Source organism: Callorhinchus milii, unplaced genomic scaffold, assembly GCF_018977255.1.
Source record: "Callorhinchus milii isolate IMCB2004 unplaced genomic scaffold, IMCB_Cmil_1.0 Scaffold4, whole genome shotgun sequence".
Classification (NCBI taxonomy): Eukaryota; Metazoa; Chordata; class Chondrichthyes; order Chimaeriformes; family Callorhinchidae; genus Callorhinchus; species Callorhinchus milii.
In genome coordinates, this window is record NW_024704745.1 from 70,772,347 (window position 1) to 70,793,309 (window position 20,963).

The 20,963-nt window shown below is 40.3% G+C and overlaps 1 protein-coding gene across 1 annotated transcript in view; it reads left to right on the forward strand.

The window, feature by feature from the left end:
• rxfp2b (relaxin family peptide receptor 2b) overlaps positions 1 to 20,963 on the forward strand; it is a 66,278-nt gene that overhangs the window by 43,479 nt on the left and 1,836 nt on the right. Inside the window, exons 7-17 of the mRNA XM_007891321.2 lie at positions 1,525 to 1,596; positions 2,631 to 2,702; positions 6,547 to 6,621; positions 6,765 to 6,836; positions 8,806 to 8,877; positions 10,741 to 10,812; positions 10,946 to 11,017; positions 12,024 to 12,095; positions 13,006 to 13,235; positions 14,593 to 15,003; positions 16,314 to 16,532. Coding sequence (XP_007889512.2) covers positions 1,525 to 1,596; positions 2,631 to 2,702; positions 6,547 to 6,621; positions 6,765 to 6,836; positions 8,806 to 8,877; positions 10,741 to 10,812; positions 10,946 to 11,017; positions 12,024 to 12,095; positions 13,006 to 13,235; positions 14,593 to 15,003; positions 16,314 to 16,532 — 1,439 coding nt within the window. The remainder of the gene's footprint in view (positions 1 to 1,524; positions 1,597 to 2,630; positions 2,703 to 6,546; positions 6,622 to 6,764; positions 6,837 to 8,805; positions 8,878 to 10,740; positions 10,813 to 10,945; positions 11,018 to 12,023; positions 12,096 to 13,005; positions 13,236 to 14,592; positions 15,004 to 16,313; positions 16,533 to 20,963) is intronic.

Consider the following 20,963-nt stretch of genomic DNA (forward strand, 5'->3'; position numbering starts at 1 on the left):
ATACATAGCCAATTTTACTTGGGGCTTGCTTTGTTGGCCAGGACGCTAGAAGAATAGAATCTTTTACAATAGTGCTATGGGATCCTTGACATCTACCTGAAAAAGCAGACGCAACCTCGGTTTAAATTCTAAGCCAAAAGACAATATCGTTAACAATGTAACACCCTCCCAGCACCCCCACCCCAAGAGGCATGCAGGTCTCCTTGGAACTGAATTGGCTCCAAGGTGACATGTATGGCAATATGGGAATCAAGTTCAACCCTCTGGGGGGGGCTTGGTAATCCGGTTCCTGAGCCAGGTGGGTCCAAGTACTCCAAGGCACTGCTGATAACAGCACAGCCAGCCTGGCTCATCAGCAGGATATGCAAAGGCAAAGCAGTCACTGGGGAGCAGGAAATATTCCCACTCAGGTCCTATTAACTCTGCAAGACCAAACTCTAATGGATAGTGTGGTCCTAGCTGGACAAGCAATGGGAAAGCTTGCCAAACAATGCTCTCGATAGCAAACAATGCAGTTTTAGCTTTGGGGCATCCTCTCAAAATGAAAGGCACTATACCAAATGTAAGTATTATTATTTTGTGTGTGCTTAATCACAGAGACTCTTTGAGCAGGTTAATTCGTTAACATTAAAACTGGAGAGTTTATTGGTAAGTACGATGTACAAAATCACATATACAAATTTGATATTCCACATTGTGTCACAGCAAAGCATGAAGAGTGTTTTATTTGGTATACTGTAAAGCATACTAAGAATTCATGTTACATGAGATGGAACAGAGGTGATTGAGGGCAGAACTCATAGATGTTCTTACATTACTCAAGGTTTTGAGGATCCATATGGATAAATTATTTTTAATGGTTGGTGAGTCAGTGATGAAAGGGCATCAACTTAAAATAGTTAGCAAGGGAGGAATGGAAGAGATTAGGAAGATTTATTTTTCACAGAGTCGCTAGTTTGTGTTTGCCCTCAAAATAGTTTGCCCTCAAAATAGTTCAAATAAAATAATTGTTGCCATCTGCAACATTTCAGCGCCTTGGGACATCCTCCTGACGTGAAAGGCGCTTTATAAATGGAATCTTGTTGTTGTTGTTGTTTTTCTCAGTCACAATTGTACTTTAAATATTTGCCACAATTTAACTGTGGAACATTGCTTCTCCTACTTAAGTAGACAAGTATAATTTCCAGCACAGTTCTTTTTGCCTTTTTATACAAAAGCAGAGAGATAATTGCTCTTTATGACAATATAATCAGCTAATTAATGATAGGTCACCTGTAAAGCTTCCAAAAGTGGTCTTTCTTCCATTTCACAAGATAGTTTGTGAAAGATTGAAATAAGGTTGTGAAATTCAACAACTCATTAACATAAACCTGATGATACTTACCAATCACATCAAACTTTAACCCATTCTTATTGAGAACAGTTTATTCTTGCTGTTCTAAACTACAATTTTTGACAATTTTATTTTAAGCTTTTAATTTTATGCACAATAATGTTAGTCAACTGTATGGATTTGCTCTCCAGGTACCTGAGTGGGAATCGAATTACAATGTTTAAGTCACGTGTATTTCAAGATCTTCACAGTTTGGAATGGCTGTAAGTATCTTAACATTTCCATCTAATGGCATCTATTACTGTCATGCAGAATCATCAATGATTAAAATAATAACAATCATTGCATTTGATATCGTACCTTATTACATCATTGAGACAGCTCAAAGTACTTCAAGGATATACTGTAAAGTGGTTTGACTGTCTATTTTATGAGCGAAACATTATACAATGTTTTTGCAGCATTTAAGATAATTTTTAATCCATATTAATTAACTGGGTATATTTGCAGCAGAAACAACAACAAGATTGCATTGGTAGAGCGCCTTTCACGTCGGGAGGACGTCTCAAGGCGCTGGACAGTTGCGTCGGGACCCGAGCAGGGGTTCAGGGTGAGGGGAGGGAAGGGAGGGAGCGAGGAGAGGGTAGAGAGTCGAGAGAGGAACTGAAGGCACCTGATAGTTCTGTACACCATTTATATACAAACAAATAATCCTTGCATTTGATATGGTGCTGAAAATATCAGCAATGTATCAAAGCACTTCACTTGTCTATCTTGCCACGGAATACATTATTCCTTAAAATGATAGCAATTTAGCTAGACTGAACAACCTAATGTTTTTTTTGTGGGGGGCTTTGCTGCGCTTTCAGCCACTATGCCTCAAAGCTTTGGAACTTTCTCCCTCAATCTCTATGCTTTACCCGCTCCTTGCACTCTTTTAGATCACAACTTCCTCTTCGACCATGCTTATGGTCACCTGCTCCCCCAGCTCTGCGACAGGCTCTGCCACTGTTAAACTCTCCAAGGCACTGCCACACCTGAAGGGAGCTATATAAATGCAAGTTGTTGTCATTGAATCCCAAAACCTAATTTGACATAGTAACCTAATTATTTCAATTTTCTGAATAAATATAATGTTTACAAATACAAGTGCTTCCCCAAACATCTGAAGAAATCCTTGAAGATCCCATGAACAATTTGTAATTGGGTAAACACTAGTTTACTTGTACACTTATACACTTAGTACACTTGTACCATTTGCATTCTCTTTTGAACTACTGTTAATTATTTTTTTCAGAATTGTTGAAGACAACCAAATATCAAAAATTACATCTCGGGTATTTTTTGGATTGAGGTCTTTGTCTATGTTGTAAGTACAAACTCTTTTTTTCCATTCAGTAACTATTTGAGACTTTTGTTTTTCATTTTAAATAACTGTAATGAACTTAAGTGAATATGAGCAAGCCAGCTATGGAATGAGGTGTGAGCCAGGAGGTTCGGAGATGCAGAATGAGTGAGCCAGCAATGAAATGCAGAGTGTGCCAGTGAGTAAGAGATGTAGGGCAAGTGAGCGAGCAATAAGGTACAAAATGTGCCAGCCAGCTATGAGATGTAGGATGTATCAGCCAGCTACTAGATGAAGTATATGCCAGCCAGGTTTGAGATACAGAACGAATGAGTCAGCTATGAAATACAGGGCAAGTGAACAAAGATATCCATCCCAATTGTTGATTTGCATCAGTATCTGAAGGTTGTGTTTGACTTCAAGGCATTGCTGATGACAGCAATGCACTGTCATTGGCAATTCTTGGAGGGAACAGGGATTCTTTCCATTCAGTTCCTATTAATCTTGCAAGCCAAAGCCTTAATGGATTGGGTGATCTAGCTGTACAAACAGCGGAAAGTTTCCCATATGTGCTTTCAGTAGCAGGCTATGTGGGTTTAGCTAGTTAAACTCCAGTAGTACCCCAACACGCATTCAGGAGTCCAACCTGCACCTAATATTTGCTGAAATTAGGTAAGCAGGGTCTGTCCCTGCTGGGTAAAAAGAGTGTACTCCATTCCAGATTCGGAAGTTTCCTTGCATAGGTGACATATACATGTGGAACTCTCACTCTTATTTGGATACATCAGCCTGCTCAGTTGTTAGCACTCTCTCCACACAGTTAGAGTTTGGGGATTCAAACCCGACGTTGGGATTTTGATCTCATATAATCTAGGTTAATATTCCAATGCTGTGCTGGGGGGTAGGGTTGGTAACTTTCCAGTTTCTCAAAACCGGACACCAGGGTCCATTACTACACTGCATGTTTTTATGAGCATGCTCTGTGCTCTGCGCATGCTGGGGACGCTGGGCGTTTGGCCGCTTGATCCCTTCCCCTCTGCCTGCAGGCCACTGTAGCCACCTCACCTTCTCCCAACCCGACGGCTGCCCACTCCTCCTCCCTATAGTGCCTCTCCGTCACTGTCCTCCAGCTACAGGCTGCTCTCTTCTCCCTGCCGTGCCAATGGAAAACGGGACCTGACTCATTGTGGGACACAATAAAGAAACCTTAGCTGTGAAGTTGGGAAATGGCTGAGTTGTGTGCCTGTATATACCAGCCCTGCGAGTGTTCTCACTCCAGCATTTGTTTTTTATTGTGAGAACAATAACCGGACTATTGGTATCTGGTCAATGCTTCTGACTGGACAGATATTGTACATATTCACTTAAAACTGGACTTTCTGGTCCAAAACCGGACAGTTGGCAACCCGAGCTAGGGATGTGCTGCATTGTTGGAGGTGCCGTCCTTCAGATGAGACATGAAACTGTGGTCCCATCTGCCTGTTCATGTTAGCATGGAAGATCCCACGGCACTATTTGAAAAGAAAAGGGAGAAGTTGTCCTAGCCAACAATCATCCAAATAAAATGGATTGTTCACTTCATGGCTATTTGTGGGGCATTGCTGTACAGAAATTGACCTCTGCGTTCACCAAGCCCATAGCCAGAGCAATATGAATCTGGGATACTACCCTGTGTGAGGGGCACTATATAAATGCAAGTTGTTGTTGTTGGCAGTATAACTTTGGCTCATGACACTGTGGTTTAGGAGCCATAGAACAGTAGAACGTTAGAAATGTACTGCATTGATGTCTGTTTTGGCTCTTTTAAAGAGCAATCCTTACAGTCCCATTTCCCTGCCTTTCCCCAATACCCTACAGTTTACTCCTTTTCAGATATTTACCTAGTTCCCTTTTGAAAGCCAATATGGATTCTGCCTCAACCACTGCTCCCAACAGGGGATTCCATATCCTAATCCGTATTTGTGAAAACTTTTCCCTAAATTCCCCATTTTCTCGTTTGGCAACTATCTTAAGTGGATGGCCTCTCACCACTGATTCACCTATTAGTAAAGATGTCTCCCTGTTGACTTTATCAAAACCCCAGGAGACAAAGAGAAAAATCAAGACAGTGCCTAGGATAGAACTGTGGCATAAGTCACCAAAATGTTCTGAAGTATAGCACAAATGATCAAATCTTCTGTAAACTATCTGAGAGCATGTAAGGATAGGAATGCTCTCCAAGAACTGATTGATATTGACTATGGCCATTCTATGGTTCCTGTTGTAATATCTCTGGCATGGTCAAAATGCTCTGGCATGAGGTATTCAAAATTATAAAAGGGTTCAATAGGGTTAGCATGAATAGGCTGTTTCCACTTGTTGGAGTCTGTAACCTGGGACAACAACAACAACCAATTTTACTTATATAGTGCTCCTAGATACTACCCACTTGAGGGGCTGTATATAAATGCAAGTTGTTGTCATTTTTCACTCAGGCTAAGGACAGGTTGTCCCAACATGCTGGGTAACAAGTATAAGATAGTGACTAGGGGATCTAAAAGAGAATTAGGAGGAACTACTTCACACAGCGGTTGAATCAGATAATATAGATACATTTATATACATGAGTTAGATATACATGAGGAAGAAGGAGTAAAGAGTGGGTGGAGACTCGTGTGGAGTATAAACAAACATTGGGGCAGACAAGTTGGGCCAAATGGCCTGTTTGTCTGCTATATAATTTTAAGCAAATCTATGTTCCATCTCTCAGTTGCAATGGATGCAAGGCAGAGTTATTTTTCTATCCAGTATTGTTTGACCTTAGCATGAGTAAAGAGCAACAACTTGCATTTATTTAGAGCCCTCCAATGGGTAGTATCTCAGAGTGCTAAACAACAATGTGGTTTGATAGTGAGCTGGAAAGGGGAGGGTGAGAAGCACAGCTAATCAATTGAAGAGGTGTCATTTGAAGATAGGCAAAAAAGGTACAAGACATAGGTTTTGAGGCAAGGAGTTCCAGAGATTTGGGACATAGTAACTGAAAACATGGCTGCCAATAATGTAGCAGAGGGAACAAGGGACACACAGCAGACCCGTGCCAGCTGAGCGAAGGCAGTGGGTAGAGGAGTGTGGTGTGGGCAGATCAGAGAGGTAGGGAGGTATTAGGGCATGAATAGATTTGAAAGTGAGAGTGAGGACCTTGAAATCGATCTGTTTTGCAACAGGGAGCCTGGCAAGAACTGGAGTGATGGGAGCATGGAGCCTGATTTGGGTGAGGACATGGGTGGCAGAGTTTTGAATAATTTGAACCTTGTTAATAGTTGAGCTTGGTAGGAGGGCATTGGAAAAATTGAGGTGAAGGTGACGAAAGCATGAATGAGAATTTCAGCAGCATTTGAAGTAAGATTTGAAGTAAGAAAGCAGGCGGTGTGGAGGAAGGCAATTCTGGTCAGGGACCGGATGTGGGGTAGGCAGGATAACGTGGGATCAAACCTTACACCAAGTTTGCATGTAGGTTCAATGAGTCTGAAGGATAAGCAGGGAAGGTTAAGGAGTTCAGAACTGCAGGTGAGATGTTGATCGGAGCCGTCTTGTCCATTTTCAGCTGCAGAAAGTTGGCGCTCATCCAGGCCTTGATGTCAGATACAAGCAGTCAGAACATTGGTAGGACTGGAGTCGTAACTAGAGTAGGAAAATAGATTTGGGCATCATCCGCATACATGTGGAAGTTGACCCCATGTCTGTGGATGATATCACCAAGAGGGAGCATATAATTGAGATAAAGGAGAGGACCGAAAATAAGCCTACAAAAGAAATGGGCTGTTATATATTTGCCCCCAAATTATGGTAAATATTCTATAGTAAATCTGCTTTCATTTTTTGTTTTTAGGAACATGCAATACAATTTAATAGAGGAATTTCCAAATATCTCTATATGTGCTGAAACTCCAAATTTACAATGGCTGTGAGTGAATACTCTTATACTTGCTTATATTTCTGATTTCATACATTATCATTTATTACTGATTTGCAATCAGTATTGTTGTTACATATATTGTTTTATTAGGCCTCGAATGTATTTATTTCAATATTAATTTGCTTTTATAGGGATTTTGAAGGTAACCGAATCAAATCATTAAATTATTCATCTTTCGTGGGATGTGATAAGCTTACAGTGCTGTAAGTATATTTATACAGCATAGTTGTGCTTCTGTGGGAAAGAGAGTGAGAGAATCTCATAATTATTGCAGATTGTTCTACCACATTATTTGCTTTGTTTTCCTAAAGATCAGAGGCCCAACATTTCTTAAGGCCTTACCCTTAAATTTAACATTGTGCAGAATTTGAGGGTTTTTTTAAAAAAGTTATAGAAAACCAGCTTCCAAATTAAAACATACAGTGACTGTGGAGTACAGAAATAAGCCATTTGGCCCAACTAGTCCACGCTGGTCATTTTAGAATTTTTCAAAGTTTTGCACAATCTAAATTATAGATAACATGTTGGGAGTGAGGCAGTGGTGGAGCCAAACGATGTTGTAGAAATGGAAGAAAACAGACTATGACAGAGCAGAGACGGAAGATTTGAAGGACAGTTGAGAGTTGAACAAAAATGAGGTTTCTTCAATTCAATCATCTTGGCAGACGCAGGCATCAATTGGTAAACCAAGGGGACTGAGTGGAATTCAGATAATAAGAGTTTTGAATAAATAGTTTTAAATATATTTTGGTAATAGAGAGAGCAATAGGCATAGAATATTGAAAGTGGAGGCCGAGCTTGTGAAAATATCCAACTTGTTTGGATCTTAGAGGTTGCTGAATGCAGGAGATTGGCAAGAGATTATGCTAAGTGAGAACAGAATGTTTTGCAAAGGTAAACATATCGAGACACTGCATAGACTGGCATTGTTAGTAAAGGATGAAATAACAGTTGTGAAAGAGTGCATTTATCCGTGAGAAGGCAAATGGTGGAAGAAATGAATTCACAATAGCAAAGGTGACAAAGTAAACCCGAATGTCAATGCCAACAAGTCTGCTAAAGCTTTAGTAACCTCTTAAGGTAGTTTCAGATTGAACAATGAATTGTAATATATTATAATAATAATAATAATCCTTGCATTTGATATAGCGCTTTTCACATCGGGAGGACGTCCCAAAGCGCTTCACAGAATATACTGTAAAGTGAATTGACTGTATATTTGTGGGCGAACGCGGCAGCCAATTGCGCACAGCAATATCCCACAAACAGTTGTAGATTGAAAATGACCAATTTAATTATTGTTTTTGGTTTTTGGAGGGAATATTAATCATGATTTCAAAATTATAGAGGTAAAGGGCACTATTTCAAGCCGAATTGAGGGGGCGCTTTGAATATACAAACATTTAAAAGAAGTAATTGGCTTGTTCTTTTTTTCAACATGTTAAGTTAGGTAATTGGTGGATGTGTATTTGTTTTTGTTCATTTTTCCGAGTTGCTAATGGTTGGTATAGTGGTATTTAGCCCTGCTGCACATTTTGTTCACCTGGAGTGTTCACTGATGCATTAGGACTGTTGGCATCACTGGGCAGAGTTAGTTGAGACATTGGGCACTTCAGGATCAAGGACTTTATCATCATTAATTCAGGGATATGGCCACATTGGTGAGGCAATGCCATGGCTCATCTCACAATAGTTGGAATGGCAGTGAGGTCAGCTATTGTTTTCTACAGGACCTTGGAGTTTTGGGAGCATATTTCTCCAGACCTCTTACTCATGGCCTTTCATATAATTGTAAAGGTTTTTGTTTTCCTCTGATACATCCCCCCGGGAAGGGAGTCGATACTACCTCATATCTCTCAGTCTTTAGATGGAGGCTATAAAGCATTCACTTCCACTAGCGTGTGCCCATAGATGCCTTTACCCATATATTTATTGTGTGTTTATGTGTGGAGGGGCACCTTTTTCTGTGAATGGAGAGTTGGGAGCTGGACAAGAGCTGAATGTGTGGTATCGTGCCCCAGAATAGCTAGATGTGAAGACAAAAGCACAAAGCCCCTTCACTGCCCATATCTCCTTCAGTACTCATCTCTATGAAAAAAATGTGCAACACTGTGATTAAGCAGGAATTTGTCTGGTTTTATTTTGAAAGAAATGTTTTTGTTTTCTTGGCAGGGCTTTATTCAAGAATGAAATTACCACCATTTCAGAAAACACATTTGCTCCGTTACATAATCTGGGAGATTTGTAAGTTTATCCATTTTTTTCTAATGACATCTTTTATACATTACACCTTATTCGTACAGATTTTCAAAAAGTCTTGACTCTCGAAATTACAATTCATTGAGCTTGTTTTTACTCAGGTGGGTACTTTCTTTCTGCACAAAGAGCAAAAGACCATTGAAGGAGGCAGAATAAATTTGTTTAATAATAAGAGACAAAATAATCGTCAGGTTTCTAGTCCTGATCTGATTTAAGTTCTGCGGAGGTGTGTTATTGAATGGGAGCATCGAATTTAGGTCCCAAAGCCAGATTATCTTAAATGATCCAGAGTGAGATATTCCTCAGGATGAAGCTACAATCTTGGCAGTTTGAGCTTTAATTATAATTATGACTGCTGAACAGTTAAACTGCTACAAGAAAAAGAATAATGCAAGCTATCCATGCCAAACCATCTGCTGGATGCTTGTAGCAGAGAATGTAATGAAGGATTCTTTCAGAGCAGGAGAGATCCAACAGCACACGCTTTGCCCAGTAATGCTTTTATTCAATCCCATCATCTTTGGTCTTTGTACCTCTACTGAAGAGGTTTGCAAATATTTATGTAACAAAATAACATGTTCACTTCTGCATGACCCATGTTTTCAGAATTTCAAAGGCTGGATCATTTATATTCCTGGGCCATTATGCATTATGTTGCTTTTATCTATGCATTAAACATCTGTCATTCTTTTGGCTATCTGCTTTATCATTTTGAGTCTTTTTGATTCTATTTATTTTCCTTATATTTGTCAACTGGCTACATAGCCTAATATCTCCAATACATGTTATAATGTTACACAAGGTTCCTGTTCCGCTGGCATTTGATAATAAATTTCAACACCGAAGGATCCACAACAGACTGCTACCTAACTTCCTTACTCTTGTTGCTTCCAGCCAAAACGTTTTATTTTTCATTACCATCTGCTTCTTGTTGCTGAGACAATTTCTGCCCGGCTATCTAATTTGCCTTGGGCTTGCTTGAATTTTAATCTTCCACTGCAGGAAGTAAGGTGAGGGGGATTGATTTATATATCCTCATCACATTGGGTAGGGGGGTAAGAAACGCACATGTGGAACTTAGAAACTCTTTTTAAAGTTCTCGGCAAGAATTTGGACCTTTAAGAAAATAGACCATTGGAAGCAAGCTTGTTTGGACCATTGGAAGCAGAGCACTCACCTCGCAAGCAAGAGTCCTGGGTTTGATTCCCGGCAGGGTGAAATGTTGGGCAAGTTTCCTTATTTCACACTCCTCTGTAATAATATTAAAAATAATAATCCTTGCATTTGATATAGAGCTTTTCACGTCTTCTAGATGTTTCAAAGCGCTTCACAGAACAGACTGCAAAGTGAATTGATTGTACACTCGTGGGCGAAATGAAGATAATAGGAACCCGGTTGTTAGTCGATTGGCGGATTGTTTTACCGAGGATAATAATCCTTAAAAAAAAAAATTTGGTCAGTCAATCCAGGATTGTTTGTGGGGCACTTCTGTGCACAATTGGCTGCCGCGTTTCACCCACAAATATACAGTCAATCTACTTTACAGAGGTCTAGAAAACATGAAAAGCGCTATATCAAATGCAAGGATTAATATTTATTTATATTTATTATTATACTATATCAATTGGCAACCCATGGCATTATAGTGCAACCAGGATATCAAACCCCTGCCTAAACCATTTCCTCCTCTACCCTGCAGCCTTTTAAATTCCATTGTGCACTGTACAAAATTGAACCATTTTGAGGCATTTCAATACACTGTAAACATGCAAGTTTTTTCCAGTATCTTGTCTTGATGTGGAATTGATTAATCATTCTTTTCATGGATAACCTGTTTGTATTTTTCAGAAATTTATCATCAAACAAAATTAGGGAACTCCCTGAACAACTTTTCAGAAATCTTCAAGTGCTAGTCAGTTTGTAAGCAAAACCTATTAAAGTCGCATGTTTTCCTTTTTTATCTGAACTTAATGAACTTATTATATTATATAATAGAGTTTGAATAACTTCTTTATTTCTATGACCTAAAATAATCTATATTGATTTCTTTCAGGAATATATCTCATAATCCCATCAGGCTTATCCACTTGAATCAGTTTGACCCCTTGAAGAAGCTTGCATCACTGTAAGTTAATTACCACACTTTGATTAATAGCAAGTTATATTTTTGTGATGAAGTGAAATGCTGTGCACCCTCTTTAAAATGACTTATCTCATAATCTAATCATTTGGTATTGTATTTGTCTTACCTTTAACACGCAGAGAAGACATAACATGTCTAATATATTACTTCAGTTTGAAGTAATAAAATGAATAGCATGAAGCTATTACATTAAAAATAAGTTCAACACTTTTTATATTTAATGTGATGTCAGTTTCTATCTATAACTTATTACTTAATGTATCTTCTAATGTTTTACATTGTCCCAATAAATCAAGTTCGAGATCTTCGTCCTCATCTTGAAATCCCCCCACAACCATGGCCCACCCTACCTCAGTGACCTTCTCAAACCGTACCAACCCTGATACTCCATCTGTGTCAGGCCTGCGTCTCTGTCCCTTGCTGTAACCGCCCCACAATTGGCAGTTGGGCTTTCAGTCTATCTGCCCCCATCTGCCCCCAAATGTGTACAGGGTTGGAGTCCTGTACGTTATTGGTTAGAGCACTTGCCTGGGTTCGATTCCCGGCAGGGCGAAACGTTGGGTAAGTTTCCTTACTCCACATGCCTCTGTTTACCTAGCAGTAAATAGGAACCTGGTTATTAGTCGATTGGTGGATCACTTTTCCGGGGGTAATAATTCCTTCAAAATAAGTTTTAAATAATTTGGTCACTCAATCCACGACTGTTTGTGGGACACTGCTGTGTGCAATTGGCTGCCGTGTTTTGCCCACAAATATACAGTCAATTCACTTTACAGTATATTCTGTGAAGTGATTTAAGTCGTCTCGAAGACGTGATAAAATGCATATATCAAATGCAAGGATAATTTTCTCTAGAACTAGAGCAATGGATCATCTCACATCAATAAGATGGATGGATAAATGTAGCCCACTCCCTCATCTACTTTGTCTTGTCCATCTATCATCTTTGATATTGTAGTAGTTAATTGGTTTATTTTGTTTTTTGCAGAAGCCTAGAAGGAATAAAAATCCCAAACATCGAAAACAGGATGTTCACACCTATGACAAATTTATCATATATGTGAGTCCATTAGCAATATTTTATCTTTCTTAGAAAGATTTACAACGAGTTGGTGTATAACCTGTCCTTACAATGCTGCAGAAAATAAGAGATTTAAAGAAATAGTTTCTCATAAGTGGGTGAATTTGGGGATTTCATTCCTGGAAGTTATCAATTAGAATCTGTCCTTCACGATGGGTTTTGGACTTAACACTGTTTTCACTGGTGGAATAACCCTTAGAGCTTCTCACAGTTAAATTGGCCACTTTACTATTAAAATTATGTTTAAGCCAGTCTTTGCCAAAACACAAAATGTGCCCAAATGAAAGAATTATCATCTGAACAAACCAAATTTGTTCTGCTGTGCAAAATTTTGCAGCAATGTCTGTGCCCAGTGAGCAGGGTTTGCAACTGAGGGGGTCAATGGGTTGTTACCAGAGTCACTTTCCCCTCACTGTCCCCTCACCTCGTACCTCCCTCTCCACCTCTCCACCAGTCCTGCCTCTCATGAAGTTGTACGAGACACGAGGCAGCTAGGAGAGTGATGGGAAGAGAGGCAGAGTGGGAGGTGAAAGCACCATACATACACTGAAGCTTGCCAGGGTGGTCTATTATCTCTGCCATTGCCTGTGAGTTGTTGATTGCAGGATGGTAGTGCCCGAGAAAAGAGCCACAATTATTAAAAAGGGGAACAATTATTGTTTTGCTCAGAGGCCTTACCTCTGAATTCTGGCAATCAGAATTTACTTGCCACAATTTGTGCAGTTTGATATTTGAAATCAATATTCACGTATTCTTAGGTGCAGTGGCACAGTTTGCACTTAAACACTTCTGCACTAATAGTGATGAGTTTTGGAGAACTGGATATATTAATAGAAGGAAGCCATCGCTTCCTCAGAGTGATGTAATGTTGATTGCCTTTTTTCTTCAGATACTTCAATAAATTTCAGTATTGTAAGTATTCCCCTCACGTGCGCAGTTGTAAACCGAATACAGACGGAATATCGTCTTTTGAAGATCTCCTCGCAAACATCATCCTTAGAGTGTTTGTCTGGGTTATGGCCTGCCTCACCTGCTTCGGGAATCTCTTTGTCATTTTTATGAGGTCGCTTATCAGAGCCGAAAACAAAATCCATACAATGTGTATTAAAATTTTATGCTGTAAGTATCTTTAGTTTCTGAAGCTTTGACTGTCTTTTAATAACAGGTTGGACAGCTGATGTGTCTTTGATTTTGGCACCTCATCATGTCCCTGATAACCATCTGTAACCTGACATTACACTACATTTTAAATGTAATGTTGCAGCGTAGAATAATTTTAGCAGGATTCTGTACAACTTTTAAAAGATTTACTGCCTAAAATTCATCCTATGTATCTGAACAATTAATTCTGCTGTAAATGAAGAAATACATATCTAATGTATTAAGAAATATCACTTCCATCTGTAAACGATTAGGAATGGGAAGCCTCATTTCTATTTCTCACTCCTAATCATGGGCCAGTGACTGAGGAAAACAATATATGTGTAGAACAGCAATACTGGAGTGTTCTTTATACAGTGTTAATAAATAAAGTTTGAATTGATATAGTGCCTGTAATGTAAAATAGATGTCTCAAAGTGCTTCACAGGGAATTGCTATCAATTGAGGTTTCAATTTAAATACAGTAATGTCCCACAAACATGAAGTGAATGACCAACCTAACTGGAGGATTGTTAACTTGGGCACTGGGAGAAACTTCCTCAGTGTCACATGACTGTTAACAAAAAGATTATTACATTTTTTTAAAGGGACTGTTATTATACTGCAGAGGTAGACATCCATGCACTGGCAAAACCATCTGCTCAACCTAATTTCAGGAAAACCACTGCTCCATGTCTTCTTGCCTTTGGTCACCCCCCCCACCCCCCCCCCCCCCTCCCCCTGGCTCGGTCCCGGGATCCGTTACTGTTAAGCGTCCTGAGACGTCGTCTGGCGTGGAGGGCGCTATATAAATCCAAGTTACTGTTGTTGTTCTCGTAGTCACTTTGAGCAGGTGGGTTCCAGTGTGATTTGCTTTGGGTTCACAGTGCAGTTTGCTGTAAACTGCACAGTATATATCAGAGTTTAAGACTCAAATGCTTGTTCAGCCACAGCAACACGATGCTTCAGTGAAATTCACATGCTGTGTCTTCGAGTGATAGTACAGGGTTCTTCTTCGTAATTGCCCGAGAGCTACTGATCTCTCAGGCAGGCAGACACAAGGCGTGTTCCCTGGATAATAGCTGGTCCAAGCAGTTTGGGCAACAGCTCAAGGATAGGGGATGCAGTGATTATAATTTGAGGGTCTTTAGAATTGATAGAAAAAAATAACAACAATGAAAGGGAGATCAATAACAAGGTAAAATCTGAAGGTCCTTTTCCATTGCTAAGCAAGTTCACACAATCAATGCATTGTTGATGCTTGAGGTACACAGTACACATATTTGCCTTATGTTTGAAAATATATGTAATAATCTCGTCTCATTTCCCATCCAAGGTGCTGATTGCCTGATGGGAGTGTATCTATTCTTTGTTGCAATTTCTGATATGAAGTATCGTGGGGAGTACAACAAATATGCACAGCTGTGGATGGAAAGTGTTCAGTGTCGAATGATTGGTTTTCTGGCCATGCTTTCCACTGAGGTCTCAGTGCTATTATTGACCTTCTTGAGTCTGGAGAAGTATATTGTCATAGTCTTCCCATTCAGCAACATTAAACCAGGCAAGTACCAGACTCTTGCCATAATCATCACCATCTGGCTTGTTGGATTCATTATTGCTGTAATTCCACTCTGGAACGAGGATATATTTGGGAATTATTATGGAAGAAATGGCGTCTGCTTCCCTCTACACTCTGACCAAACAGAGAAAGAGGCTGCAAAAGGCTACACAACTGGAATTTTTCTTGGTATGATTTTATACTACTTTGTAACTGGGTTGAGGTGGTGGTGGAGGGGGGAGGGAGTGGGGGGGGTGTGGGGATGGGAGTGTGGGTGGTGAAGTGGATGGGGAGGAGTTAGTTTATTGAACAGCCATCATGAGTATTCCTACATGAGACTATAACAATTTAAATAATTTAAACATATTTTGAATTTACAATAAATTGTCTTTTTAAAGGTACCAATTGGACCTAAGGGATACCAGCTGCTTATTGTGTTACTCTGTTTACAACCCTCAAGATCTAGTTTTATTTTGACCATGCTTTTGGTCATCTTATATCTCCCCTCCTCAGCTTGCCCCCCTCACTCACCCCTAGTTGGGTGAAGTGTTTTGAAACATGCCCCCTCTTCCCCCCACAAAAGTGGTTGCATGAGTGTAAATTGTTGCTACATGTAAAGCAATTAACAAGTAATACACTTGTATTTATATAGTCAATAGAAAGCAAAGTACTATAATACTGTACAGATGTCAGCCTGGCTCAGTTAGTGTCACTCTCATCAGTCAGGAGCATTTTGGGGACTTGGAACTCAGATTGTTGTGGTTCACACTTCAATGCAGTGCCAGTGAGTGCTGATTTATCTGAGGTACTACCCTTTAGATGGCATGTTAAACTGAGGTCTTGTCTGCCTTTCAGGTTGGACATCTAAGATCCCAAAGTACTATTCAAAAAGAGAAGGGAGTTTCTCCTGGTGTCCTGGCCATTATTCTCCAAAATAAAAATTGGTCATTCACTTCTTTGCTGTTTTAAGGACATTACCATACACAAATTGGCTGCTGTGGTTACCTACAAAATACACAGTCACTGCATTTTCAGTGAACCCTGTGAAATGCTTTGAGGCATCTTCCTGATGTGAAAGGTATTATTGTATATGAAATGTGAAGGATTGTTAATAATAAACATTTAAAATTGTTAAAATATACAGTAAAATAATGGAAGTCCATGTATTTTATACATTAAACAATTGTCCCACAGAATGATAAGACATTTGCCAGTTTATTGTGAAATTATACACATGGCAAATTTGTGGTCAGTGTGAAGAGCTTCCCAATGGGAAGAAAACCATGAGGGTCCAATCATTTTCTGCTCCTCTCACATTCATCCTGATAGTTAGGTCAATGACAATATTATTAAAGGTCTGGGAGGAGATGGCCAGCCTTCTGGATAACAAGAAAGGACCTAAATAGAAGAAAACAAATACATTATATACAAATTGCTGGGAAATAATATCATTGTCATCCATGCAAAACTATGCTGTATTTTTCTTTCTCTCTTGATAGGTTTGAATCTCATTGGCTTCATCATAATAGTCTTCTCTTACTCCAGCATGTTTTGTTCCATCCACAAGACTGGAAAACAAATATCTGAGATGAAAAGACAGTTTCGAAGTGAAGTTGCTGTGGCCTATAGATTTTTCTTCATAGTGTTTTCTGACGCCCTCTGTTGGATTCCTATTTTTCTACTGAAGATCCTCTCATTGATTCAGGTAGAGATTCCAGGTATGTATGAAAGCCACATTTCTTGAAAGACTGCATTGTACAATACTGTTTGTTATAGCAATGTAGGATCAGAGTTTTCTTGATCACACATGCATTCAGTTTTCTCTACATCTTGTAGCATGTTGGATAGTCCTAGAATTTTTAGTTGCATAGCATAAATGTCAAGAACTAATTCATTTATTTGATAACAATGCATCACACTTAAAGCTTGAGGATATTTTTCAAGTGCCAGTAATTGCTAGTATGGTCATATCAACAAGTTGTAAAGGGCAGGCTTGGTAAGAATGTTTATTTGGATAGTTTTAGAGCCAATTCCTATCATTTCTGATTTTTTTTAAAGAAGTGCATTACTTATGTTGAGGTTCCAAAGGTGCAGTGAATATAGACTAAAGCACTGAATAAGATTCTAAAAAGCTTGTAAACTGAGGCGAACACAAATTTACAGCACACTGTACTAATTTTAAGTCAATACAAAAGAGGAACATTTACTCAGTTTGAATGTGGACAAAAACATCACTTCTCTGTGGTATTTGGCATTATGGATGTTGCTGACATTTGATAGATTGTCATGAAAAACTGTATTCGACAAGTTGGATTTTATTTAGCATGATTAAAGTATTGTAAACATTGATATCCTGGGCTACAGTACGTAAAGGTATTGCCCAGTGCAACACAGACTGATGGTTCAAATCCTGGTCTGTGTAGAGATACCAGATCTCACATTGGCACTAGGTTGGGGTACTACAATTGGCCTCAGTGTTCCTGAATAAAGGAGGGAGAAAATCAACTAAGGTCCTTGCTCCAGATTGCTACAATTGACCCTGAATGGAGGGTGTGTGCCTGAACATCAGCTTTCCACTGCAGAAATTTCTGTTGAAAGAAGAAACTGGAAACATTACAAAAGGAGGAAAGCATTGTGTAAACTATTCAACCCCAAAATATAACCGATTGTAATTAAAAGTTGTTATAATGTCTTTGAAGGAGCAATGTGGACATAGAAGACATATACAGTTTTATATATATTATAAACTGGTTAATCACATAGAATAGTATTTCTACCTTTAGGACTCGAGTCTGCAGGGTTAAGGACATACCAAATAGCTAACAGATGTTTATTGAACTCAATGGAACCAGAACACTTACACATTTTGGCAAACTATTTTAAAAAGCACTGAGAAACAGGTTCTTCAGCTTTGCTGCAACCAAAACAATCTCTGGGATTTCTCCATCAACGATGGTGCTTGACCAATAGAATCTCAATATATTGTCTTCAGAGAGAAGAAAAGTGAGGGAACTTTGACAAGAAGTCTACAGAAGATCTCTAATTTAAAGGACCATGAGAAAGACAACTCTGGCAAGTTGATTATACTCCATAATTGTTTTTGGATATAATTGGCTGAAAATAAAACTTTTTAAAAGATGCATACTGCTGGTTATTGCTGTAATTTTATACCTTTAAGAATCTTGGCAGCATATTTAGAGAGGACACACATTTAAGATAATAGAAAGGCTAAGTCTTCATCTCTACCATTTGCTATGGTTGAGGACCAGTAACAACAACACAATACCAAATTACATTTGTATAACGCCTTTCACATTGAGAGGACGTCCCAAGGCACTGGACAGTCAGTGTTTCGGACACGAGCTCGGGATCGGGATTGGGGAGGGTGGGGGGCAGGGGTGGAAGGAGAGTAATCGAAAGCACGGTTGAAGAGGAAGGTCTTGAGATGGGTCTTGAACAACAACAACAAGATTCCATTTATAAAGCGCCTTTCACGTCAGGAGGACGTCCCAAGGCGCTGAAGGAGGCAAAGAAGGGGGCATAGCGGAGGGACTGCGGAATGGAGTTCCAGAGAGTGGGGGCAGAGTGGCTGAAGACCCTCCTTTCAATCATGGGGAGGGAGAAGTGGGGGACATGAAGCAGGCCCGAGCCCGCTGAGTGGGCAGGTTGGTAGGGGGTTAGGAGGTTATAGAGGTAGGGGGGAGCAAGGCCATGGAGATCTTTGAAGGTGAGGACCAGGATCTTGAATTGTATCTTCTGTGTGATGGGAAACCAGTGGAGTTGGGTGAGGATGGAGGTGATAGGGTCACAGAGCCTGGTGTTGGAGAGGACAAGGGCTGCAGAGTTCTGGATGATCTGCAGCCTTGGAGGGAGGAGTTGGGGAGGTCGACAAGCAGGGAGTTTGCAGTCAAGCCCGGATGTTATGAATGCATGTATCTCGGTGGCCTGAGGTGTGAGACAACAACAACAACAAGATTCCATTTATTGAGCGCCTTTCACGTCGGGAGGATGTCCCAAGGCGCTGTACAGTTGGGTCAGGACCCGAGCAAGGGGGAAATGGTCAGGGTGAGGGGAGGAAAGGGAGGGAGCGAGGAGGGGGTAGAGAGTCGAGAGGGGAGCTGAAGGCTCGGTCAAAGAGAAAGGTCTTGAGACCGCCCTTGAAGGAGGAAAGGGAGGAGGCAAGGCGAAGGCACTGGGGGATAGAGTTCCAGAGCCTAGGGGCTGAGAGGCTGAAGGCCCGGCCACCGATGGTAGGGCGGTTGGGGCGGGGGATGTGGAGCAGACTGGAGCCAGAGGAACGGAGGGTACGGGTAGGTAGGTAAGGGGATAGTAGGTCGGAGAGGTAGGAGGGAGCAAGGCTGTGAATGGCCTTGTAGGTGAGGGTGAGGATCTTGAATTCGATCCTCTGGGGGATGGGGAGCCAGTGGAGGCGAGTGAGGGTGGGAGTGATGTGTTCCCGAAGCCTGGTGCAAGCTGCAGAGTTCTGACAGTGGCAGAGCTGGGCGATGGGGGAAAGGCAGCGATCATGATCCTATTGAAGAGGAATGGCAGCTTGTAGACAGGAGTTTGTCAGAGGTAAAACTTTACTTTAGAGCAATGATATCTAATGAAGAGTAACGAAGAGGGACCCAGTCCTAAGATTATTGGGAGACAACTGTGTGTTGAGATTTGTGTAATCTTTCAGAGTGTAACAGACACTCTTGATGAACTGTTGTCATAAATACTGTTTTGTCAGCCGGGTGCAGTTTGTAGCACTCTCGCTTCTGAGTCAGAAGGTTGTGGGTTCAAGCCCCACATCTGGAATTGGAACTTATATGGGCTAAGATGACATTCCACTGCAGTGCTGGGAAAGCACTGAATTGGCAGAGGGTTTGTCCTTCAGATAAGACATTAAACCAAGGTCTTGTCTGCCTGTTCAGGTTGATGTGAAAGATTCCATGACACTACTTGAAAAGAGAAACGAGTTTCTCCCTGTGTCTTGGCCAAGAATCTCCCAAATAAGATTGATCTTTCACTTCATGGCTGCTTGTGGAGTGCTGCAGCTTAGTGGTTAGAGCACTTGCCTCTCAAGCGAGAGACCTGGGTTTAATTTCCGGCAGGGCAAAACCTTGGGCAAGTTTCCTTACTCCACACACCTGATAATAATCCCTCAAGAAAAAAAACAATAATAAATTGGTCACTTCAATCCACGACTGTATGTGGGACACTGCTGTGCGCAATTGGCTGCTGCGTTTCGCCCACAAATATACAGTCAATTCACTTTAGTTTGTTCTCTGAAGCGCTTTGAGACGTCTAGAAGACGTGAAAAGCGCTATATTAAATGCAAGTATTATTATATTGCTTTTCGCAAAATGGCTGCGCATTTGTTCACAAATCACAGTCACTGCACTTTGTAGTATGTCCTGTGAAGAGTTTTGAGACATCCTCCTGATGGTAAAGGCCCTATACCAATTGTAAGGATTATTATTATAAACATAACAAATGTGAACCACATTGTACTTGTAATTGTACATGATATATTTTGCTCAGATTTTATGAAGATCTTGAAAGGAAAATATTAAATTATAGTGGCAATTATTCTTAAAATGTTACTTTAGCAAGTTATAGCAAGAAGTAATGACTTTAATTGGCTTACAAATGTGCCTAATTATCTGACTCTGTATGCATGTTGGATCATTAGAAATTGTGCAGGCTGAAGCTGTTATAGTATATCAATCTATAATGCTTGTTTAATTGTAATATTAACCCATATAACAAGGTAAAACAGGATTTGAAGAGGGCAGACCAGTCACTGTGGCAGGGATTCTTTACACTCAGCTCCTGTTAATGCCAGCAAGCCTAATGAGTTAGGTGTTCCAAGATTTCCAAGGTGTGGGAAGCTTGCCATCATTTGTAGTAGCAAGCTGTATTGTTTTAGCTGGATAAATTGCAGAACAACCCCAACACGCGCTCTTAGGTCTCCAAGCCTTTGCGCTTGCTAGCCTGCATCTAAAACTTTCCGGGTTAGGTGAGCAGTGTGAGTCCCTCTTGGGAAAGGGGTGGTGGTGGTGGGGATGGTAGAAAAGTGGGGTCTCCTTGGAGCTGAGTTGTAGAAATTGTACCTTTGAAGAATTGAAAGAAATAATTATAATAATAATCCTTGTATTTGA